The sequence below is a fragment of the Chiloscyllium plagiosum genome, unplaced genomic scaffold, assembly GCF_037043375.1.
Source record: "Chiloscyllium plagiosum isolate Xiang-an unplaced genomic scaffold, Cpla_swu_hap1 HiC_scaffold_1, whole genome shotgun sequence".
In the NCBI taxonomy this organism is placed as follows: Eukaryota; Metazoa; Chordata; class Chondrichthyes; order Orectolobiformes; family Hemiscylliidae; genus Chiloscyllium; species Chiloscyllium plagiosum.
In genome coordinates this window covers 157639373-157664797 of record NW_028270139.1, presented here as the reverse complement: position 1 = coordinate 157664797, position 25425 = coordinate 157639373, and the positions used below count along the sequence as shown (strand labels likewise).

Sequence of the window (25425 nt, the reverse complement as noted above, 5' to 3'; positions counted from 1 at the left end):
TGTCTGAGGAGCCATGATGAGTTACTGCAGTGCATCTTGTAGATAGTACACATTGCTATTGTTAGTGGAGAGAGTGAATGCTGAAGGTGGTGTATTGGAGGCTAATCATGTTGGGTGCCCTGTTCTAGATAGTGTCAAACTTCTTCAGTATTGTTAGAGCTGCAAATAACCCATGCAAGTAGAGAGTATTCCATCACTTGACATATGCCTTGGAGGGAGATGGTGGCCAGGCATTAGGGAGATCTTTTGTTGACTTAGTAATCCTACTTGAATGGTATTTGAGAGATGGGTGTGCAATTGTAATCAGGAGCTGCCTAACTTAAAATGATTGGAGCCAGCACTGACGTTTACCTTGGCAGTAGATGCGTCCTTTGGTGCCTTCTTCAGAGAGGTAACTAATTTACAAGACGCCAGTTGAGGCTTATTTGATAATGATATGCTGGAAGGACTGACTGACACTTCTTCTGGCGTGAACTGTACCCTTCCCTCCAGCAGATTCGTGATGGTTGTGTCAACACACTTCGTATTAACTGAGGAAGTGGAAAGGAAAGCAAAGTCAATGGGCAAGCTTAGGACATGTAGGCTGGTCGCTCAAACTTCAAGTCAATCTTCAAAAGGTTGCATAAAAACTGTATCACATCGGGACTTCTAAAGAATATTTCAACAGAAGATACACACAACTTCCAAATTATCAAAGACAGTAAAATAAAGAACTGACATTTATGCTGCACCTAGAGTCATCCCACAGCACTTAACAGTTGTAATGAAGCAAATGAAACAATTGGGAACAGCAATCTCCTGCAAACAGCCATGCTGTAATGACCAGTTAACTGGCATTTTATTGATATTGGTGGAATAAATGTTACCAGGGAAGAAATCATTCTGCTCATTTTTAAAACAATGCAATAGAATTTTTTAAAGCTTCCAGAGAAGACAGACAGGGGCCCCATTTTAAATGTTAATTCAACGGACTGAACAACCACAAGTGCAGCATTCCTTTCAATATTGCATGGAGTGTCAACTGAGATTCAGGTCAATGCCAAACACTGAATTCTCTTCAAATTAAATATTTATCTTCACTCACCTAAGTTATAAACTAGAAGATTAGCTCACTCACCCTTCAAATAATCTAATATTTTCATCAGAACAAAAAAGGAACACGTTCTTTAAAGAATGGGCAATCTGTCCGACCATACTATCACCCAGACTCTGAAGGTAAGAATCAACACTGCGTGAACTAGTATTTTTCAGATGTCAAATTCTCTTTCACTTTTGGACTTTAGTTTCAGAATGGCAACCTGTAACTAGTGGAATGCCAAAAGGATCAGAGGTGGACCGCAATTATCTCTAACATGCATTAATGACTTGGATGTTGAAGGTACATAGTACTATAGCAAAATTTTGGATTACATAAAATAGGTGGGAAAGCAAAGGGTAAAGATGACACAAGTTTGCAGAGGGGCATAGACAAGTTAGGTGAGTGGGCAAAATCTTGACAAATTGAATAAAATGTGAAAATGTGAGGTCTGCACATAAACAGGATTAATTCATGAGCTGAATGAAAATGTAAATGGAGAAAAACTGGAGTAAGTTTCAGCACAGAGGGATTTCGGGTCGTCACAATCTAGCATTTTGATTCCATGAGTAAAAGGGAAGGCAAATGGACAGATGGCCTTTTTTAAAAAAAAGGTGGGGACAGAGTGCAAAAACAGGGAGGTCTAAATCTATATAAGACACTTGTTAGACTAAAGTTGGAATACTGTGGATAGCTTTGGTCCTCTCATCTAAGGAAAGATATCCTGGCATTGGAGACAGTCCAGAGAAGGTTCACCAAATTGAACCCAGGCACGGAAAGATTTTCTTTTGAGGAGAGGTTGTGTACATTGGGCCTGCACTTTTAACATTGGAGTTTAGAGGAATCAGAGGTGACCTCACCGAAACATACAAGATTCTTGGGGAGCGTGAATTGGGAAATGTTGACAAGTTGTTTCCTCTGGGGGAAGGCGGCATAATCTGAGTAAGGGGTCAACTATTTAAGAAAGAAATGAGGAAGATTTATTTGTCTCAGAGAGTAGTAAACCTGGAAATCTTACATGCAAAAGGCTTTAGATTTTGAGTTATTGAGTATATTCAAGGCTGAGACAGACAGATTTTTAATCAGCATGGGCATCAAGAGCAATGGATAATAGGTAGGAAAACTGGAACTGAGGGTGATCAGATTAGTTGTGATCTCACTGAATGGTGGAACAGACTCAAAGGACAGAATAGCCTACTTCTGCACCTACATCTTATGGTCTTCATGTTATTGTAATGGTTTAACAGGTTCGAGAACAGAATCTCATCTTCCACGCTTCATGAACTTAAGTGGAGGCAAAATTCTGCTGCCTGTGTCCTAACCTACACCAAATCCTGTTTACTTATCATTCACTGACATTGGAGGGCAGTTTGACTGAGGCTCGATTTAAAAAATATCTTGCTTTTCAAAGCCATCTATGGTATTGTCCATTCCTATTATTATAACCTTGGAGAAAGTGAGGACTGCAGATGCTGGAAATCTGAGTTGAGTGTAGGGTGCTGGAAAGGCACATGAGGTCAGGCAGCATCTGAGGAGGAGAGTCGATGCTTCAGGCATGAAGTGACGATAGGCCAATGCCCAAAACGTCAACTCTCCTGCTCCTTGAATGCTGCCTGACCCACTGTGCCTTTCCAACACCGCAGTCTCACTATTATTATAACCACCATCACCTACAATCCTCTGATATCTTTGCACTACTCCAATTCTGCCCGTTTTACATTTCCAATAGCTTCACTAAAACTTGCAGTAGCCGAGGTTCTCAGCTCTTCAATTCCCTCTCAAAACCTCTCAAAGATTTTGAGGGGGAATTGTCTCTCAGCTTCAGGATGCTCCTTAAAACTCATGCTTTTGATTAATGACCATGGCACTTAATATCTCCTTATGTATCTCCCAATGCCTGACAGTGTCGCTGTTAAGGATACCTTACTACATTGACGACCCATATAAGTACTGCAGTTGTTGGTATTGGAAAATGATGGCACAGTGGTAATATCACTCAACATAATCCAGTGGCAGGGAGGTGAATCCAAATCCTACCATGGAGTTTGAATTTAATTCATAATTTGGAATGGAAAGCTGGTCTCAGCAATAGTGGCTGTGAAACTAACAGCAATTGCTAGCTCACCAATGATCGTTTAGAAAGCAAATCTGCCACCTTTACCTGTTCTGGCGTAGATGTGACTTGCAATGAGATTGACTCAACTCTGAATAGACTCAGCAATCTGATCACTTCAAGGGCATGTAGAGATGGTAACAAAGGCCACATACCATGCAAACAAAAAAAAATGCCTCTTTCTATCTGCTTTGCATTCTTAAAAGAATGCGCTTCCTGAAAAATGCAGCCCAATTAAAGCATATAATATTCTCACTGGAGTTGACCTAGTGTTTCATGTATGTTGAGCATGACCTCCTTGCTTTTCTATCCTATGCCTTTCTTTACAAAGTCCACAATCTTATTTGCTTTTGTTAATCTATCCAGACGCCTTCAAATATGTGCGCATGAAAGAAAAAAAAAGTCAATGCTTGTGGACTGACTTTCAATGTTGTAGCCTGAGAGGGATCCCTGAGTAGCAATGTAATGAGCGAAGGACCTACATCGTTGAAGCAACACAGCCAGCCTCTTCTTTCCACTGATTTTCAAACCACATACGTAAATGTCACACTGCCCTCCAATGGCAGAAAATGGGCAGTGAACATTACCAATAAATGCTGGTCTTCCCAATGATAAACATTCCGCAAAAACATTTTCAGAAAGTATTGTACAACTAAAGAAGCACTGTTGTAATGAAGGAAATGTTGCAGTCAATCTGTGCACGGCAAAGCATTACAAAGAACAAGGTGACAAAAATAGACCATCTTTGGCTTTTTTGTGATGTTGACAGAGGCATAAATATTGACGAGAACCCTGGTAGAACTCCCCCACTCTTTGAGATTGTAGCACATAATCTTAAACCTTACTTCAGTGAGCAGGCAGGACTGTCATGTCTCACTTGAAAGATTGCACTGCCTGAATAGTACTCTGGACATAAGAGCCTGGATTATTTGTCCAGTGTCTGGATTGTAGGTGTGAACCTAACATCCAATGATGTTCACCACACCAGTGTTCCCTCTAATTTTCCTTCAGGGTATGCAGGACTCCAAGGCTTCTGGAAGTAGAAGTCAATGTCGCAATTAGTGGACTGACAAGTTTCGCTGTACACAATACCTAGACCTCACAGCTCAGAGGGAATGTTGTTCCTGACTCGTGCCTTTTAGATGATGAACAGATTTTGGGGAATTAGGAGGCAAGTTATTTGCGAATGCATTCCTGGCCTCTGACCTTCTCTTGTCGCACTGAGTTATGTGACTATGATGAGGTGGTGCTGGTGTTGGACTAGGGTGGAGTTTAATTAAAAATCACACAACACCAAGTTATAGTCCAACAGGTTTAGTTTAAAGTACAAGCTTTCGGAACCCTGCTCATTCGTCAGGTAGCTATTGGGGCAGGATCATCAGACAGAATTTATAGTAAATGTTCAAAATTCTGGGCTTTGCATATTAATCAATTAAAACCTGTATCCCCATTCTAAGTGATTAAAATCTCAGTGATCCAGGCTTGTTCAATACTTCACATCAGTTGTATGACAGCTTGATCTTTTACTATAAAGTCTTGGTCCTATGATCCTGCTTCATTAGCTTCCTGACAAAGGAGCAGCACTCAAAGCTTGTACTTTCAAATAAATCTGTTGGACGATAACCTAGCATTGTGCAATTTTTAACGTCATTTGACTAGTTCAGCTCAGTTCCTGGTCAATGGTATTGGGGAATTCAGTGATCATAACAATATTGAATGCCATGGGCGGTGATTAATTGTCTCTTTGTCAGAGATGGTCATTACCTGGCATTTGTGTGATGCAAATGTTACTTACCTTTTATCAACTCAAGCTTGGATATTGTCCAGATTTTGTTATATTTGAACTCAGGAACAGGAGCAGGTCATTTGGCTCTTCGAGACTGATTCACCATTCAATATCATCATGGGTGATCATCCAACTCAGTACTCTATTCTTGGTTTCTCCCACATCCTTTGATCCCTTTCATCCTAAGAACAATATCTACATCTTTCTTGAAAGTCTTCAGTGTTTTGGCTTCAACAGTTTTCTGTAGCAGAGAACTGCATAAGCCTCACCACTTGCTGCATAAAGACATTTCTCCTCATCTCTGACCTATCCTCTGATCCTTAGACTGCGACGCCTGATTCTGGAAACCTTGGTCATCAAGAACACCATTCCAGCATCTCCTCGGGCAAACCCTGTTGGAACTGGAAAGGTTTCTATGAGACCCTCACTTCATTAACCCTAGTGGATATAGTGCTGACCGATCCAGTTTCCTGGTACGTCAGTCCTGCCATACCAGGGATCATTGTCGACATGGACTTGAGGGAAGAGTATTTGAGGAGTCACAAATGGTGGTGCACATTAAGCAATATCAGCAACCATTCCCACTTTGCTGCTCACAATGTGGTCTCCTCTACATTAGGGGGATGAAGTGTTGACTGGACAACTGCAGAATATCAGTGTGCTGTCCACAAAACTGACCGAGCTTTCAGTTGCCAGCCATTTCAATACAGCATTATGTTCCCTTGCTGACATCTCTGTCTTGAGCTTGCTACAGTGCTCCAGAGAAGCTCAGTGCAAGCTGGAAGAATAAAACTTCATTCTCCACTTGGGAACCCCGCAGCATTCTGGACTCAATACTGAATTCAATAATTTTAGGGCCTGAGCACATTCGCCCACATCCTTACCCCAACTCTCACACTTCAGGCCTTGTCAGTACATGGGCTTCTCCAACAAATAACCCACTGTCAGCTTAATGGCCCCCATCAGCAGCTATTCATTCTCCCAGGCCCACCTTTACCCATTTCTTTGTCTGCTCAACTGTTGTCTTGCTCTCTCTGGGCTCCATCTCCACTTACTGTTTACTCCTCCTCCCTCCCCCACCATCTTCAGCACATACCAACATTTCCCTAGCTACAATCAGTTCAGGAAAAGGGTCACTGGACCTGAAAAGTTAACTCTACTTTCTCTCCACAGATGCTGCCAAACCTGCAGAGTTTTTCCAGAGATTTCTGTTCTTGCTTCTAACAAAAGTAAAACTGGGCATCAGTGAATAGGTTACTACTGAGCAGATGTTGCATGATTGAATTGATAATGACGCATTCTATCATTTTACTGGTGATCAAGAGTATACTGATGGCCTGGACTGGACCTCATTTTTGTGCACAAGACTTACCTGGACAATTTTCTACATTGTCGGGTAGATGCCAGTATTGTAGCCATACTAGTATAAATTGGTATCTATGAAGCTGGGAACCTCTGAAGAAGGCCAAAATTGATCATGCATTTGGCACTTCTGGCTAAAGTTAATTGAAAATGCTTTGATTTACCTTTTGCATTGATGTGCTAGGCTCTTTCATCACTGAGGATGGGGATGTGTGTGTGGGGCCTCCTCCACCAGTGAGTGTTTTCATCGTGTAACACCATTCGCAACTGGATACGGCAGGATAGCAGAGCTCGGATCTGATCTGTTGGTTATTGGATTGCTTAGCTCTGTCTATCACTTGCTGCTTATGCTGTTTGGCACACATGTAGTCCTTAGATTAGATTACTTACAGTGTGGAAACAGGCTCTTTGGCCCAACAAGTCCACACCGACCCGCCGAAGCACAACCCACCCATTCCCCTACATTTACCCCTTTACCTAACACTATGGGCAATTTAGCATGGCCAATTCACCTAACCTGCACAATCTTGGACTGTGGGAGGAAACCGGAGCACCCGGAGGAAACCCACGCAGACACGGGGAGAATGTGCAAACTCCACACAGTCAGTTGCCTGAGTCGGGAATTGAACCCAGGTCTCTGGCGCTGAGAAGCAGCAGTGCTAACCACTGTGCCACCGTGCCGCCCGGTTTGGTAGTTTCACCACATTGACACCTCATTTTCAGGTATGCCTGGAGCTGCTCCTGGCATGCTCTCCTGCACTCTCCAGTGAACCAGGGCCGAACCTCTGGATTGATGCTAGTGATTGACTGGGGAATATGCCTGGACAGGAGGATGCAGATTGTTTTGGTCTACAATTCCGCTGCTGTTGATGGCCCACATTGTTTCATGGGATGTCCATTCTGGAGTTGCTAGATCTGTTCAAAACACGGTGGTAGTGCCTACAACATGTAGGTTATTCTCAAAGGGTATGCAGGACTTCATCTCAAGGACTGTGCACTAGTACTGCATCAACAGCTGGCAGATTGGTGAGGATGAGGTCAAGTATGTTTTTCCCTCTTTTTGATTCTCTCACCATCGACAACAGATCCAGTATAGCAGCTGTGCCCTGTAGGACTTAACCAGTTCATTCAGTCGTGCTACTGGTTTTGACTGTTTGAAACTATTGAAATTCTGCATCCTTGCTGCCATCAGTGCTTTCTCCAAGTGTTGTTCAACAACAGGAGGTTGGTACGTGGCAATCAGGCGATGTGCTTTGAGACTCAGTGTCCAGAGTAAACATTAAGGACTCCCAGGGCAACTCCCTCCCAGCTGCATAGCACTATGCGGCCACCTCTGCTGGGTCATTCCTGCTGGTGTGACTATATATGCAGGGATGGTAATGATGGTGCATGGAACATAATGTATAACGTATCAGTCCATGAATAAGACTATGTCAGGCTGTTAGGAGAAAGTGAGGACTGCAGATGCTGGAGATCAGAGCTTAAAAATGTGTTGCTGGAAAAGCGCAGCAGGTCAGGCAGCATCAAAGGAGCAGGAGAATCGACGCTTCGGGCATTCCTGAAGAAGGGCTTATGCCCGAAATGTTGATTCTCCTGCTCCTTTCTTGCTGCCTGACCTGCTGCGCTTTTCCAGCAACACATTTTTAAGCTATGTCAGGCTGTTACTTGGCGAGTCTGTGAGACAACTCTCTCAATTTTAGATCTAGTCACCAGCTATTAGTAAGGAAGAGCCTGCAAGGTCAATAGGGCTATTATTGTTAGTTCTCAGTTCTGGTGCCTAGATAAATACCAGGTGGTCCATCTGGTATCATTTTTTTTGAGACTTTCTAGCAATTGTTATAGCTGAGTGACTTGCTGGCTATTTAGAGTCATAGAGCCCTACAGCACAGAAACAGGCCCTTTAGTCCAAACTGGTCGATGCTGACCAAAATGTCTGCCTACGCTAATCCCATTTCCCTGCATTTAGCCCATATCCTAAATTCCGCTGGCTGCAATGGTGGAATATGAACCCATGTAGCCAGACTACTAGCTTTGGTATCTGGATTATTCACACAGTGACATAAGCACTATCTCTCGTTTACTACATCCTCCCTTCTCACATGGGAGAATGATGGGAAATTTCAATATGGAAATGAGAAAAAATGGAAGAGAAAATGGGGCAAGGGAAAGAAAAATAAACTGATGTCCTACCTAAATCCATTTTAATGACACTGAGTGGGATGTGAGGCAGCACTTCTTTGACTTGCTTGGCCATTCCCGTGATCCGAACATCCTCTGCAGACAAACTGCTAATGCTGAGCCCTGGGAGGAAGGTCCGAGCTCGTGCTCCAGATGGGTGACTGTTGGCTGCTGAAATAAAATGATCAGATGTCTTAACTTAAGTCTCTCCTCCAGTTGTACCCAAACTCTCACACACTTCACTGTGCTCGGCATTAGCTCTACAACTAAGGCTTGTCACAGGCAGTCTGCTGGTCATAATGTGGCCTATCAAGTAGTTCTGAGTATACGTGATGTGGAGGTGCCTGTGGACTCAGATGGAGAAGGTCAGAAGTCACAGGATGCCAGTTTATAGCCCAACAGCTTTATTTGCTCCTTCAACGGTGAATTCATCAGTGCTCCGAAAGCTTGTGATTTCCAATAAACCTGGTTGACTATAACTTGGTGTCATGTGACTTCTGACCTATATATGCGAAGTAGAAGAGAAGCTTCAGCAAGGAGATGCTTTTCTGACAAGAGACTATTTTCCTCCTGATGCTGACACATACACTATGAAGCTTAGAGGTACTGAGGGAAGAGATTCTGAGCTGGACAGTAGGTCAAGCTGTAGACAAGGCTCTCTGTCTTTTCTGTATAGCTGCCAGGCCAGTAAATGAGGCAGTCAAAATGGCTGATCATGGTATCAGGACCCAGTCATTTCAGAGGTCATTTTTATTAATTACTCATTCATTCTTCTGAAATTGGTGTTTTCAGTTGTGTTACATGCAACATTTCTGAAATTTGCTCATTGGTCTCCCAGGTGAGAGAAAAATTTAAATGTGGCCCCACTCACAGAACTATTATATCAAAATCACAAAAATACAGCATTTGCATCAAGTTAGCTACTTTAAAGTAGCCCAAGCAACTTCATAAGGGGAAAAGCCAATATAGAGTCAGATCACAGATCAGCCACAATTGCAGTAAATGTGGAATAGTTTCAAGAGGCAAAATAGCTTTCCTTGGTCCTAAGTCCCAACGTCCGCTGATTAAATTGCCACTCTGCCTTTTACAAAAATTATTTTAATGCTGCAGCTTCATCTCTCAGGTATTGAACAACTGATTTTGCGAACTTATCAGAACCTAACGTGTTTTTTTGTGTACAAGGAATTCTCTTGCAGTATGAAAACAGCTACACATTATGTGCAAATTAATGCAAGCAGCAAGAACACAACCCTGACCTGAGCTGGCCGCTTGTGGTGCCGTGTGTTTCATCCTTTTGAGGTATTCCACTTTATCAGACTTGGTATGCTGAGTCGACACAACACCAAGCTCTGTCGCTAAATGCTAAGAAAAAAATTACAATTAGATTTAGCAGCATATAGATGGCGACGAGCTGAATGTTGTTTATAGAACCCGCATTAACTATATTGAATCAATTCTTTCCAGGAAACAAAACTGTAGAGCAATGAAGCTTGACTTTCTAGAGTCACAGAATGATAACCAACACAGAACAAAACCAGTCAACCTATAACGCTGGTACTGAGCTCTCCAGTCTCTTGTTGTTCCCCACAACTCTAATTTATTTCTCTTCAAGCATTTATCCAATTCTCTATCAAAATTGAATCAGCTTCAAGCCATCTTTCAGGTAGTGTGCTCCAGCAAGCAATTTGCTGCATTAATGCTTTTAGCTCCTTATGGTGCTTCAGGTTCTTTTGCCAATCACCTTCAGCGAAGAGTAAACAGAAGGTCAGAGTTGGAGGAACTAAGAAAGCTAGAGTGAAGGAGATTACAGAGATAGAAAAAAAACAAGGACTCTGGAGGATTTACAAGAAAAATAATCTTGTACATTAGCCACCTATAGGGGTGTATCTGGGCGAATGAAGGTCAGCAAGACACGTACAGCTAGCTATCGGAGGTATCAGCATTAAGTTAATGAAACGGCAAAAGCCTCAGTTTTATCTTCAGTCTGAGAGGAATGAGCTAACCTTATATCGTGGCAATATTTGGGGTCAAGACTTGGCTGTGGCAAGAAGAAAAAAAGAAAAATAACCCAAGGTCTGGCTTCCAATCAGCAGCCCCAGCTGGGTGGATGTTCAGCAATATAAGGATTGGACTGGTGTGTGATGTCATAGCGATGTATAGTACCCTTCAGCCCAAGTACATAATCTTCACGTGAATAAAGGCATGTTAGTCTTCACCTCAACTGCTTCAATGAATCTCTGCTTCAGTCAGAGCAGAGATTTATTAAAGTACTCTTTTTTTAAATCAATATGAAATACTTTTATTTCTAATATAGAATATGAAGCATTACAAAGTAATCTTAATAATGAAGGTGATCATTCCATTCAAATTAGGATACTGGAACTCCCTTTCTAACAGCACTGCAAGTGACCCTGTTCCTCAGTGACTGCAACAGTTCAAGAAGGCGACTCATCACCATCTACTCCAGGGTAACAAGAGATGGACAAAAACTAGACACACCCACATACAATGAATGAACTTGGAAAAAAAATCAAATTTGTGGTGTTTCAGATTTGTAGCTCAGGTTGAGGTTCTGGAGGTAGGTTTGCTTGCTGAGCTGGAAGGTTTGTTTTCAGGCATTTCATCACCATACTAAGTAACATCTTCAATGAGCCTCCGAATGAAGCACTGGTGATGTATCCCACTCTCACTAGTATCCATACATACGAATAAGGAAGGACACCACTTCGACTGGGACAACACATCCATTCTAGAACAAGTCAAACAGAGACACCCACGAGAATTCCTAGAAGCATGGCATTCCAACCAGAACTCAAACACATTGACTTCAATCCCATTTACCTCCCCCGAGAAAAAGAACAGGAAATGACATCACCATAGGAAAAGACATCACTAACCCTAGGAAATCAAACATACAAATAGAAAGTTGGCTACACTACCAGTGCTTCCTTCAGAGGCTCACTGAAGATATTATCTAGTATGGTGACGAAACATCTGAAAATGAACCTTCCAGCTTAGCGAGCAAACCTACATCCAGAGTAATGTCTTTTGCACTATTTACAATATCTCTAGGTCCTTTATATACAATGGAAATGAGAACTATGCAGTCACTAAGGTTCTGCACAAATTTACATTTTATCTTCCTGTATTAATTCTCTCTCCAGCAATGAACCCAGTACCTTGTTTGCTTAAGAAACAGAGAAAATAGCAGAAAAATCATTCAGTCCACTGAGCCTACTCCACCATTTCTCATGATCATGGTTCATGCTCTCAACATCATACTCCTGTTCTCTCCGCATATTCCTTGACACCATAAGCCTTTATAAATCTATTATTTTCTTAAATCCATTGTGTACCAGCTCCCACAACCCTCTATAGTATCAACAGGTTGTGTATGAAGAAATTTCTCCTAATTTTTTCCAAAAAGGCTCATCTTGTAACTTGAGAACACAAAGCCTTGTTCTGGAAATCTCTCCTGGCCGGGAAAGCATTACCTCAGCATGCAGTCTATCCTGCCCTGTTTTAGTTTTACCTGTTCTAACACGATCCCCTCTCAGTCTTCTAAATGCCAGTGAACAAGGGCCTACACAATCCAATCTCTTCTCATATAGACTTGTCATCCCAAGAATCAGGCTTGTGAATCTTTGCCGCACTCCCTCTGTGGCAAGTATACCTTTTCTCCGTAAGGTGACTAGAACTGCACACAGTAAGTATGGTCTTTAAATTAAGGGGGGGTAGATATAGGACTGAAGTTAGGGGTAGGTTCTTCACTCAGCGAGTCGTAAGTTCATGGAATGCCCTGCCAGTAGCAGTGGTGGACTCTCCCTCTTGATGGGCATTTAAGCGGGCATTGGATAGGTATATGGAGGATAGTGGGTTAGTATAGGTTAGGTGGGCTTGGATCGGCGCAACATCGAGGGCCGAAGGGCCTGTACTGCGCTGTATTCTTCTATGTTCTATGTTCTATGTCTCACCAAGGCCCTGCACAGTTGCATTAAGACTTCCTTGCTTCTGTTTGGACTGATTATTCTAAATCACTACCTCCAGTGAGCAGATAAAAATAGAACACCTAATTATGCTAAAAGTCAGACTTGACTTAATTGGCAATAGAAAACAGAAAATAAATAAAACAAAGCAAAACAAAACTCAAAGGAACTTCAGAAAGCTTCAAGGCACAGCACCACGAACAAACCTGGATAAATATCACCCATAACACACATGGACCAAATACTTAACTTCAGAAGCAATCATCCCAACATCCACAAACTGAGTTGCATCAAGACATTATTTCAATGAGCTACATCACACTGCAGCACCCAAGAACTACAAAAAGCAGAAGGAGAATATCTATACAATGATTTCAAGAAAAACGGGTACCCAATAAACATAATCCGCCGATTCATCATAAACAAACCCCATCAAGCAGACACAACGCAACCAAAAACTATAGCCACATTAGGCATATCAGAAATGACTTCCAGACTACTCAGACCCCATGGCATCATGGTACCCCATAAACCTACCAATGCACTTAAACAGCGACTAATGAACCTAAAGGATCCAATAGATACCACCAGCAAAACTAACGTCATTTACAAGATACCAACGGTAAAAAGCACTAAATTGGACCAACTAGCAGGAAACTTGCCACCAGGATACATGAACACCAACTGGCCACCAAAAGGCACTAACCACTATCACTAGTTTCTATACATACAGACAAAGAAGGATAACACACTCATCCTAGGACAAGCAAAACAAAGACATGCATAAGAATTCTTCGAGGCATGGCATTCTAACCAGAACTCCCGAAATAAACACATCGATTTAGACTCTATCCACTTTCCCTTGAAAAAAAACAGGAAATGACATCACCCACCATAAGAACCAAGACCTATTAATAGAGAGGTGGGACATTCCACCAGCATTTCACTGGAGACTCTCACTAGTCTCACACACCTAGTATAGTGACGAAATGTCTGTAAACAAACCTTCAAGCTCAGTGAACTAACTTACATACTTCTTATCACCCACAATTTTTGCAAACCTCTGGGTGCAGGATTGCATGAATTGCTTTATATGTAGCCTTAAGATGAATGGATGAGTATAGTGTCAGCAGTCTTTTTGAATCATAGAAAGGACACAGATTGATCCAATACTTTCTAATTTCTAAGTTTACATTGTAGGCACTGCTGAAAACAGAGCCATATTCTCAAGCAGCTCGTGGAAGATATTGATCACCAATCAACTCACCTCCTGAACTCTGACTGCAAAATCTTCCACTGATTCTTCATCCATTTGTGACATGCTGGGCAGCCACCTACAAAAAAACCAAGAAACACACAACCGTTAGGAAGGAAAGGAATGCAGCAACCAATTACAATGAAATTCATACCAAGTTTTGCTTTCCAACCCAAAATATTTTGATAGCTGATAATCCTAAAACTGGTTATTATCAAAGTCACTGTTAAGACAGCTGTGTAAAGCAAGATTAAATTGATAACTGATTTGCATATTGCCTAAGGGAGGTCCTTCGACAGGGAAGATCACAATTTTGACTGGTAGTGACTTAGCCAATCTCAGTTCAAGTGTTTATAATTGGCCTCGGTCCTGGGCAAAGGCAAAAAGTGGCAAGGTTCCAACTTCCAACAGCTCTATATCTAGCTTGGCAGCAAACTCTACACATGGGGCAGTGAGAGCTGAAATGCAACTGAAACCCACTCATACTTCTCATCATTCACTGTCAACAACCAACTTCTTAACATTGAAGTAATAGGAAGTCTATATTGGATTAGTGTGACAAGAGTACACATATGGAAATAAATACAATCAAAAGGCACTTAATGTAGTTGAAGAGAACTTTTTTTTATAATGACGTGGTTATTAAAACATTGCTCTTTATTGCTTAACATGAAGTCACCCAAACTAATCAGATAGTGCAGATGTGGAGTGACATGCAGGCTAGAAATGCTAGGAAATGGAGTTCCCTTCTCTAAAGGGCATAGTTGAACAGTTTTCAACAACCTGGCGTAGTCGTGGTCACTAATTAGCAGATTTATTGAATTAAATTGACCTCTTGCTTGCCAAGTCCAGGACTATAGCCAATCTGCTACTAGACCAAAAAGGGAGATAATGCAAAGCATGCTTGAATCATATAAACCTGGACATATGGTAATCAAGAGTAAGAAGTGATAACTTTGCATAAAACCTGCATCAGGCTATTAGTGAGCACTGGCTTTTCAGATGCTCAATTGGAGAAAAGATTGAAGGCATTGAGCCTGTTCTGTGGCTTGACAGGAAAACCAGAATTGGAAGAGATATTTTTAAACTTGCGAGCATTTTTAAATTGGGAAATGGCCAGAACATGAAGAGTGAATACAGAAGAAAGTCATCAGAAGAAATGCTCACAAACAGCACAGAATGTTTGCCTATAGGTGACAGTTGAGGCAGTGCCTACTGCATTTTTCAAAAGGAAAATTAAAGGTATTTGCAAAAAATTAAGGTAAATATGTTACCACAGGAACAGCACTGAGGATTAGCTTTGCTTTATTCTTACAAGTTGCTAGAACAGACAGTTAAAGATAGCTTCAATTCAAGCTAGCAATTAGTAGACATTAAAAGATTTTAAGAGACTGATGATGTGGTGCCTCAGCATAGTCAGTGTCTTCAGAAAAGGAAGGAGAAATTTAGAAATTTACAGGCACTTGTTTGTCATCTACAGAGAAATATGAAAATCCTTTAAATGTGTATTATTACATACTGAATGTCTATGGCTCTAAACTCATATCTGACTGAAGTAGGGAGAAATAATACAAATTCAGTTATTGATGATGGAAAAAACTTTTTAACAATTTAACTTTTTCCATGGCATCGCATAAGTGCTTAATTGAGTCAAAGTTTCACAAACAATGATGAGATGAGTGACAATCTGTCTTTGATGCATAAGGTAGAGGATTGATCAGGACTCCAAAAGACATCCTTGCTCTTTTCCATCTACTTGAGGGGGATGATAGAGCATCTAAAGATTATAGCTTTAATAGGCTAGTGTCAGATACAGATCATTCCCTGGTACGAGGCTTGAAGCCACAACACTAACTGTTACCACTGACACTTGATTAGTTGGACAATCCATTCTGACTAGACAGTACTGTATACTGCTCTATTTGAGATCCTCAAGAAACAACCACATAAAGTGGATAGTGGTGATTGGTTCCTTGCCCTAGAGGATATTTGGGAACAAGTTGCGGATTTACAATAACCTGACAGTTTTCACAGTAACTTCCTTGCACATGGCAACACATTACTGAACGGAATTGGAGTGGATGTCCTGATCAGCCGTGATCTCACTAAGTTGGCAAAACACGCCTGAGGAAATGAATGGCCCAAACCTCTTACAATGTACTAAATCAATGGTGCAGTGGGTTCAAGGGACTTAACTACATGTGATTGCAGCATTTAAAATTGCAACATCTGGCTTGCCAGGTCAGCATCATAAACAGCAAACTGACTTCTTCGAGGCCAAAATAAAACAAATAAGATGCAATTAGAACATTTGCATATAGGAGCCAAATTCAATCCCAAACACCCTCTTCCTATGCACTGATTTCCACATCATTAAGTTTTAGCTACAAATTAGTTAAGTGTAGGAAGATTCTCTGGAAAAGTAAGATTTGTCGACAAGATTAACCCTGTGAATAATGCAGTGTTGCCACACTTCCGGTTTCACCGACCAGTTACTGAAATGGATATTCCTGACCTCTGCCCAAACCTGGAGTATTTAGGAATACATCCTAAATGTTTGCAATGAAGCTGGGCCAACATTTGTTGGGATGGAGTATGGAGTTGCAAGTCAAGAGTGTGTTGCTGGAAAAGCACCAGTCAGGCAGCATCCAAGGAGCAGGACGATCGACGTTTTGGGCATAAACCCTTCATCAGGAATGAAGTTGCAAGTATGAGTGAAATATAGCTCTTAAGGCTAAAGGGTTCAAAGGATATGGGGTAAAAGGTACAGAATATAACAATCAGCCATGAATATCTCATGGTGGAGCAGGCCTGAGGGGTCGAATGGCCTACACTTGCTACCATTTTCTATGTAATTGTGGCTTGGCTGAATTACAAGGATATACATGGCGGAAGGAGTTGGATGGCTGGAATGGCCTCTTCACACTTAGATTTTTAGGTGATTACATTCAAGTTAGGACACTGGAACAGGCAGCTCTGTTGAAGTTCAAGGGCAGATCCTAAAGCCAAGCAAACAGATGAGGATTCGCAAGCCAACAAGCAGTCTCCCAAGAAACACAACAGTGTTGCGTTCAATATTACCATGGGTCACTGCAATCAGACATGCAATATAGAGGTGGGGGACAGCGATGGGCTTATCATAGAGTCAGCCAAACACGAGCAACTTCACTCAACCTTACCGATTGTACCCCCAGTGATAGTTAGCGACAGTTACTACCTTACTTGGTATACGGTGAAGGGAATAAAAAACATCCACAGCAGCTCGGTAACCCAAGAGGACTCGACGACATTCTAAGGGAGAAAGGGGGGAAAATAATAGCATAACTTTTACAAGTGAGAATCCTTTTTGCTACCTTAACAAGGCTGGAAAGCATCAACTGAGAACCAGGAGGGTTCAAGATACGAGGGATATAACCATGTACAGTTCCATTTCAAATCCAGGTTGCTCTCATTAACAAGGAGAATGGGAATCAGTCCCTTATTCATGAGATCATGGAGACAGAATTCACATAAATTGCTTATTTCCAGGCTACCCATCTCCATTTAGTGTTACGCTTGTGTCCCCCAATATTCCTCTCTTCTACTCCTTCAGATGCCAACTGCAATGATGGTAATTGCTTGGAATAATGGGATATAGAAAATAAATTGGGCACTGGAATTAATCAAAGTCTGATGAGACGTCACAAAGGGAAGAAGGTACTGGCATAGACACAGTGGTGGAATAGTACCATTTGTACTTAATGTTTCTCATTTTTTTCACAAGTGCAGGCCATTTAACCCTTCCTGCCCTTTTCACCATGCAATGAGATCATGGCTAATCTGCAACCTAATTTCATGTACAAACTTTATCCCACATCCCTTAATGTCTGGTTAACAAATATCCAGAGATTGAGATTAAACAACTGACCGAGCATCAACTGCAAACTGTGGAACTATCTCTGCCAGCCTTTGCATGTAGATGTGTTGCCTAATCTTATTCCTGAAAGGTCTGTTTCTAATGTTTAGACTGTTCCTCTTAATCTTAGACTGCCTAACCAGCAGAAATAATTATTATCTACTCCATCTTTCTCCTTGAAAATTTCTATCAAACCACCTAACCTTTTAAATTTAGGGAACACCACCCACATCTGTGCAATCCTTCATTACGCTTTAATCCTTGGAAGCTGGGGATCACCATGATAAATGTACAATGCACCCTGTCCCCATCCAATATATAGATCCTAAGATGAGGTTTCCAGAACAGCTGTCAGTATCAGTGAGGTCTAAGCAAGGCTTTTCATTAGTATTGCATGACTTCTACCTCCTTGTGTTCTAGATATTAAGTCTAGCATCTCACATGTTCTCAATATATTTTCCACGAATGTATCTGCCAATTTTGAACCTAAATAAATCATTTCCAGTTACTGCAATGTTACAATCTTCATATCAGGCTTTGGGAAGTTACTTGTACTTTATCCAAGAGGTCATTTTCAGATAGGCATTTGAAAACAAGACTTATTATTCTATTTTAGGGAAAGGATAGACTTGCAGTTAAGCACATCCTGTAACTATCGGCTACAGCTTATCTCAACTGCATTTATATTCTGCTCTCCCATTGATTCATCTCCCCATGATTTTGTCACAGGGAGTCATTACTCCAGCCAACTGGCACTAGCATACAGGGTATGCGCTTAAAGTCCTACATTACGACAAAGAGCTGCAATGTGTGATGAGGCTGGGTAGCTCTTTATTTGGTAGGCAAAGATCAGATGGACAGAACGGCCTGCAACTTTTCAGTACTTTTATGTAATCAGGTCTCTGTCAAATTGCCCTTCTAAAAGGCATATGTATATATACAATTGAATAGCACCTACTTCACAAGCAAATATTTTACCCTACTTTACAAAACCATATTCTCTCAACAGGAACTGAGAGAAACATAATAGGAATATTCTTATTGTTGTCTTTTAGTCGAGTGTGACTGATATAATACACATTTTTTTAAAAGCTTTACATCTTGGAGTGCTCTGATGCACTCATCAAGACAACTCACAAGAAATACCAAAGTAAACAGAAAACAACATTTATACTGTTGAAGAGGAGAGTGCTGAGTGGTTGGCAAATGAACTCTGATGGTAGATGCATTACCACAATGCACCAGTTAATGATGGTTGACAGTTAACAGTAAACCTTGGCTTCAGTTTTAAATGAAACAGATTGACTGGTTGGTCAAGACACTGCCCTGAGGAACAAACTAGAGATTGGCTGTAACTTATTTAGTTGTATTAAAACAGGACTAATATGTGCATATGTTCTTACTTGGCTGGTGGACAGACGCAAACACTGCTTGGGTTCCTACTGTACAGTAGCTGCATGAAGCAGTTCAATCGTTTGAGGCACCTCAATTTCTCAGGGTAATTGGAGGTAGACTAGATACTTTTCAGGACCAAAAGTTAAGACCTTAGGTTTGTGCACTATTTTGTACAACATGCAGACAGAAATGTAATACAAATATAGCAATCTGCACATTATGGCTGTTTCAGCACAACTAAATAGTTGATGAGCATTCTCTGGCTCATTTTACAGGGCAATACCTTGACCAGAGTCAAACTGCCTTGTTCAAAATTTAAACAAAGTATGGCAGATAACTGTCAGCCATCATTAAGTGGTGCATTCTCCACATAAATGATTCTACCAGAGGCCACATGCCACAACCAATACTCTCGCGTTCAGTCTCTTCACATAAGTATTTCTTGCAAATTGCCCTGATGACTGCAAGGTAAACAACTTGGATAAAATGCATACTTTTTTAGCAATACTTAAAAACATTGTTATGCAATTCCATCCATGCTTTAAACAGATAAGACTTTTTAAAAATGGTGCTCAGCTGGGATCCAGAGATCCATTTATCTCAGAATACAGCTGTCTTTCCCCACTTTATTTGCCCTTCCATTTCTTGGGAGGTGACAGCAAGGAGCAGAGGGCTACTGGGAAGGTGAGTGAAGCCATTTTATTTGGGTAGCGGCTGAACCCGAGTGATTACACGGGTAGTTTCTCCTACCCGCCCTCCTCCTCTTCGATCTAAAGAAAAGGGACTCCGTGGTGAATTGATCACGTAAGGATTTTCTTTTTTTTTTAGTTAAAAATCACATAACACCAGGTTATAGTCCAACAGGTTTAATTTAAGCACGCTAGCTTTCGGAGCGTCGCTCGTTCATCAGGTGGTAGTGGAGGGCTCAATTTATAGCAAAAGTTTACAGTGTGATGTAACTGAAATTATACATTGAAAAGCTGATTGTTTGTTAAGCCTTTCATCTGTTAGAATACCATGACAGTTTCACTTCTTCCATGTGTAAGTCACAAAACCTTTTATTTTTAAATGTTGCATTCTCAGGTTAGCTGTTAGCAATGGTGATAGCTAGACAATATGTTGAAGGTGTTAGCCCCTTGTGTTCTCTGTCTATGCCATGATGTTTAGATTGATTCTAATCTAAAATATGAGATAACGGACAATCAGCAGACAGGAGTGTTCCCTCCCAGTTGGGGAACACTTCAGTGGTCCAGGACATTCGACCTCAGACTTTCAGGTGACCAACCTCCAAGGCGGACTTCGGGACAGGCAGCAGCGAAAAGTGGCCGAGCAGAGGCTGATAGCTAAGTTCGGTAGGAAGGGCCTCAACTGGGACCTTGGGTTCATGTCACATTACAGGTGACCACCATTGCACTATACACACACACAGATACTCCTACACACACACACAGGCACTCCTATACACACATATACACAGATGCGCACACAGACACCCACACATACCCTTACAGAAACACACACTCCCCCACACACACATGCACCCCCTCACAGACTTAAGACACTCTGCACTCACTACACACACACATACACTTTCTCACACTCAACCCCCAACCCAGAAAGACAAAGACCCTCATGCACGTATATTTTGTGCGGTGAATTTGTACTTTGCTCAAAAACTGCATGAAGTCATGTAAAACTCCGTTATCTCACTTTTTAGATTAGAATCAATCTAAACATCATAGCATAGACAGGGGGCTAACACCTTCAACATATTGTCTAGCTATCACCATGATTAACAGCTAATCTGAGAATGCAACTTTTTAAAAAAAAGGTTTTGTGATTTACACATGAAAGAAGTGAAACTGTCATGGTATTCTAACAGATGAAAGGCTTAACAGACAATCAATTCTTCAATGTATAATTTCAGTTACATCACACTGTAAATTTTTGCTATAAATTCTGTGTTAGGATTGTGCCCTCCACTACCACCTGATGAAGGAGCAATGCTCCGAAAGATTTCAATTAAACTTGTTGGACTATAACCTGCTGTTGTGCGATTTTTAATTTTGTACACCCCAGTCCATCACTGGCATCTCCAAATCATGACCACTATTTTTTAAAAATGGTTTTATTGAGTGATTTGGTAAAAACTTTCCTTTCTCGTTTACCTAAGCTAAGACGAAAGTTAAAGTTTAAGGTTAAAAATGGCAGGAGATCTCAGACTTGTGTAATGCTCCTCTTGCTCAACGTGGGAGCTTAGGGACACAGCGGATGCCCCTGGCTCCTACACGTGCAGGAAGTGTGTCCAGTTGAAGCTCTTGTTAGACCGCATGACGGCTCTGGAGCTGCGGATGGACTCGCTTTGGAGCAGCCGCGATGCTGAGGGGGTTGTGGAGAGCACATTTAGCGAATTGGTCACACTGCAGATTAGGATTGCTGAGGGAGAAATGGAATGGGTGACCAAAAGGCAGAAAGAGCAGGAAGGCAGTGTAGATGCCCCCTGCGGCCATCTCCCTCCAAAACAGGAATACCATTTTGGATACTGTTGGGGGAGCTGGCTCACCAGAAGAAGGCAGCAGTAGCCAGATTCATGGCACTGTGGTTGGCTCTGCTGTTCAGAAGGGTGGGAAAAAGAGTGGAAGGGCTATAGTCATAGGGGATTCAATTGTAAGGGGAGTACATAGGGGGCTCTGTGGTCGAATGTCAAAACTCTCGAATGATATGTTGCCTCCCAGATGCATGGGCCAGGGATGTCTCTGATCGGCTGCAGAACATTCTGAAAGGGGAGGGTGAACAGCCAGTTGTCGTGGTTCATATAGGCACAAACGATATAGGTTAAAAAAAAACGGGATGAGGTCCTACAAGCAGAATTTAGGGAGATAGGAGTCAAGTTAAAAAGTAGGACCTCCAAAGTAGTAATCTCAGGATTGGTACCAGTGCCACGTGCTAGTCAGAGGAATGATAGAATAAGCAGGATAAATGCTTGGCAGGAGGGAGGGGTTCAGATTTTTGGGACACTGGGACTGGTTCTGGGGGAGGTGGGACTATGACAAATTGGACGGTCTCCACCTGGGTCAGACTGGAACCAATGTCCTTGGGGATGCTTTTGCTAACGCTGTTGGGGAGGGTTTAAACTAATGTGGCAGGGGTTTGGTACCAAATGAGGTGAAAGGACAGTAAGGAGGCAGTAACTAAAGCCTGTAAGGAACTAGATAATGAAGTTAGCGTGACCAAAGGGAAGAGGAGGCAGGGAGCAGATGATGAATGCAAAGAGACTGGATGAACTTAGGGCTTGGATTAGTACCTGGGAGCATGATGTTATTACTGTTACTGAGACATGGTTGAGGGAAGGGCATGATCGGCAGCAAAAATACTAGGATATCTATGCTTGAGGCGGGATAGAAGTGGTGGAGGAGTTGCATTACTGGTCAAAGAAAATATCCCAGCTGTACTGAAGGAGGGCACAATGGAGGACTCGAGCAGTGCAACAGGATGATGGTGATAGGAGATTTTAATTTTCCCAACATTGACTGGGATTCATTTTGTGTTAGAGGTCTAGATGGAGCAGAATTTGTAAGCTGCATCCAGGAGGGTTTTCTAGAGCAGTATGTAAATAGTCCAACTTGGGAAGGGGCCATACTGGACCTGGTGTTGGGAAATGAGCCCACCCAGGTAGCTGATGTTTTAACAAGGGATTACTTTGGGAATAGTGATCACAATTCCATAAGTTTAGAATACTCATGCACAAAGTTGAGATGATTCGGAGATGCCGGTGTTGGATTGGGGTGTACAAAGTTAAAAATCACACAACACCAGGTTATAGTCCAACAGGTTTAATTGGAAGCACACTAGCTTTCGGAGCGACGCTCCTTCATCAGGTGATTGTGGAGGGCTCGATCGTAACACAGAATTTATAGCAAAAATTTGCAGTGTGATGTAACTGAAATTATACATTAGTGGGCGGCACGGTGGCACAGTGGTTAGCACTGCTGCCTCACAGCGCCAGAGACCCGGGTTCAATTCCCGCCTCAGGCGACTGACTGTGTGGAGTTTGCACGTTCTCCCCATGTCTGCGTGGGTTTCCTCCGGGTGCTCCGGTTTCCTCCCACAGTCCAAAGATGTGCAGGTCAGGTGAATTGGCCATGCTAAATTGCCCGTAGTGTTAGGTAAGGGGTAAATGTAGGGGTATGGGTGGGTTGCGCTTCGGCGGGGCGGTGTGGACTTGTTGGGCCGAAGGGCCTGTTTCCACACTAAGTAATCTAATCGGTTGTCTGTTCAGCCTTTCATCTGTTCGAATACAGTGATAGTTTCACTTCTTTCATGTGTAAATCACAAAACCCTTTTTTTTAAATGTTGCATTCTCGGGTTAGCTGTTAACAATGGTGATAGCTAGACAATATGTTGAAGGTGTTAGCCCCCTGTGTTCTCTGTCTATGACCTGATGTTTAGATTGATTCCAATCTAAAAAGTGAAATAACAGAGTTTTACATAAATTCATGCAGTTTTTGAGCTCAGAGTTCGACATGAATCTATGCGGTTTTTGAGCAAAGTGCAATGTAACTCTGAAAGTACCAAAAAAATTCACCACACACAATATATATGTGTGCATGTGGGTCTTTGTCTATGTGTGTGTGTGTCTGTCTGGGGTGGGGGTTGTGAGTGTGAGAAAGTGTGTGTGTGTGTGTGTAGTGAGTGCAGAGTGTCTTAAGTCTGTGAGGGGGTGCATGTTTGGGAGTCTGTGTGTCTATAAGGGTGTGTGTGGGTGTCTGTGTGCGCGTCTGTGTGTATCTGTGTCCGTGTGCATGTGAGAATGTGTGTGTGTGTAGGAATATCTGTGTGTATGTGTGTAGTGCAATGGTGATCACCTGTAATGTGACATGAACCCAAAGTCCCGGTTGAGGTCCTCCCTATGGGTACCGAACTTAGCTATCAGCCTCTGCTCAGCCACTTTCCTCTGCTGCCTGTCCCGAAGTCCACCTTGGAGGATGGTCACCCGAAGGTCCGAGGCTGAATGTCCTGGACCACTGAAGTGTTCCCCAACTGGGAGGGAACCCTCCTGTCTGTTGATTGTTGTGCGGTGCCCATTCATCCGTTGTCGTAGCCTTTGCTCAGTTTCCCCAATGTACCATGCCTCTGGGCATCCCTGCCTGCAACGTATAAGATAGACAATGTTGGCTGAGTCACATGAGTACCTGCCATGTACACGGTGGGAGGTGTTCCCACGCGTAATAGTGGTATCTATGTCCACAATGTGACACGTTTTGCAGCGTCCACCGTGACAGGGTTGTATGGAGTTTTTTGGTACTTTCAGAGTTACATTGCACTTTACTCAAAAACCACATAGATTCATGTCGAACTCTGAGCTCAAAAACTGCATGAATTTATCTAAAACTCTGTTATTTCACTTTTTAGATTGGAATCAATCTAAACATCAGGTCATAGACAGAGAACACAGGGGGCTAACACCTTCAACATATTGTCTAGCTATCACCATTGTTAACAGCTAACCCGAGAATGCAACTTTTAAAAAAAAGGGTTTTGTGATTTACACATGAAAGAAGTGAAACTATCACTGTATTCTAACAGATGAAAGGCTTAACAGACAATCAATTCTTCAATGTATAATTTCAGTTACATCACACTGCAAATTTTTGCTATAAATTCTGTGTTACGATCGAGCCCTCCACAATCACCTGATGAAGGAGCGTTGCTCCGAAAGCTAGTGTGCTTCCAATTAAACCTGTTGGACTATAACCTGGTGTTGTGTGATTTTTAACAAAGATGAGAGTGTTCCTTAACAAAGATGAGGTTGATTAAGAGTTCAGGAGAGGTACATTCCTGTGAAAATGAGGGATCAAAATGGCAAGGTTAGGGAACCATGGATGACAGTTGAAATTGTGAGACTAGCTAAGAGGAAAAAGGATGCAAACATAAGGTCTAGGCGATTGAAGAGAGACAAAACTTTGGAAGAATATCGGGAATGTAGGACTAATCTGTAATGAGGAATTAAGGAGGCTAAAAGCGGTCATGAGATATCTTTAGCAAACAGGGTTAAGGAAAATCCCAAAGCCATTCTTTCATATAGAGAAAGAGGTGGCCAACTCAAGGACAAAAGAGGAAAGTTATGCATGGAGTCAGAGAAAATGGGTGAGATTCTTAATGAGCAATTTGCATTGGTATTAACCGAGGAGACGGGCATGATGCATTTTGAGGTTAGGGTTAGACCTTGGGTACTCCAGGTCAAGTCGGCATAAGGAGGGAGGAAGTGTTGGATATTATAAAAGGTATTAAGGTAGACAAGTCCCCAGGTCTGGATGGGATCTAACCCAGGTTACTGAGGGCAGTGAGAGAGAAAATAGCTGAGGCTTTAACAGATATCT

The 25425-nt window shown here is 42.0% G+C and overlaps 1 protein-coding gene across 4 annotated transcripts in view; it reads right to left on the bottom strand.

The window, feature by feature from the left end:
- The window catches only part of aup1 (AUP1 lipid droplet regulating VLDL assembly factor), a 58349-nt gene that overhangs the window by 5741 nt on the left and 27183 nt on the right, over nt 1-25425 (bottom strand). For 3 of the 4 annotated variants that reach the window (XM_043693565.2, XM_043693846.2, XM_043693751.2), the window contains exons 6-10: nt 16973-17046; nt 13768-13834; nt 9771-9876; nt 8527-8685; nt 352-530 (exon numbers count right to left, since the gene is read on the bottom strand). In XM_043693565.2, the coding sequence (XP_043549500.1) occupies nt 352-530; nt 8527-8685; nt 9771-9876; nt 13768-13834; nt 16973-17046 (585 nt within the window). The remainder of the gene's footprint in view (nt 1-351; nt 531-8526; nt 8686-9770; nt 9877-13767; nt 13835-16972; nt 17047-25425) is intronic. The other variant, XM_043693656.2, reaches the window with a different exon arrangement.